The 602-nt window shown below is 39.5% G+C and overlaps 1 protein-coding gene across 1 annotated transcript in view; it reads left to right on the top strand.

Annotated features, from left to right (window-relative positions):
* The window catches only part of KCMF1 (potassium channel modulatory factor 1), a 91120-nt gene that overhangs the window by 60914 nt on the left and 29604 nt on the right, over positions 1-602 (top strand). The window contains exon 2 of the mRNA XM_011965663.1: positions 404-571. Within this exon, the coding sequence (XP_011821053.1) occupies positions 404-571 (168 nt within the window). The remainder of the gene's footprint in view (positions 1-403; positions 572-602) is intronic.

The raw sequence follows: 602 nt of genomic DNA on the forward strand, positions 1-602 counted from the left end.
CCTCAGCCTCCCAAGTAGTTGGGATTACAGGCACCCGCCACCAAGCCCAGCTAATTTTTGCATTTTTAGTAGAGACGGGGTTTCAACATGTTGACCAAGGCTGGTCTTGGAATTCTGACCCCAAGTGATCCACCCGCCTTGGCCCGCCAAAGTACTGGGATTACAGGCGTGAGCCACCACGCCCAGCCTGTATCAGTCATTTTAAATTATTTTCATCTGGAGTATATAAATCAGAGTAATGAATCCAGCACATGGCTAAAAATTCCCATACCATTTTACTAAGTCATTTCTAGTCATTTTGGAAAGGATATGTGGGGTTAAATGAGCACCTGAAACATTCATAAAAATGAAATCAAGAGTGGTCTTTATAACTGGTAACGAAAGATATTTCTTTTTTTTATAGGTGTCAGCTGTGATGCATGTTTAAAAGGAAATTTTCGAGGTCGCAGATATAAGTGTTTAATTTGCTACGATTACGATCTTTGTGCATCTTGTTATGAAAGTGGTGCAACAACAACAAGGCATACAACTGACCACCCAATGCAGTGCATATTAACAAGGGTAGATTTTGGTAAGTAATTAAAAATTTAATGAATTACATC

This window comes from Mandrillus leucophaeus, unplaced genomic scaffold (genome assembly GCF_000951045.1).
Source record: "Mandrillus leucophaeus isolate KB7577 unplaced genomic scaffold, Mleu.le_1.0 Scaffold1184, whole genome shotgun sequence".
Lineage (NCBI taxonomy): Eukaryota > Metazoa > Chordata > Mammalia > Primates > Cercopithecidae > Mandrillus > Mandrillus leucophaeus.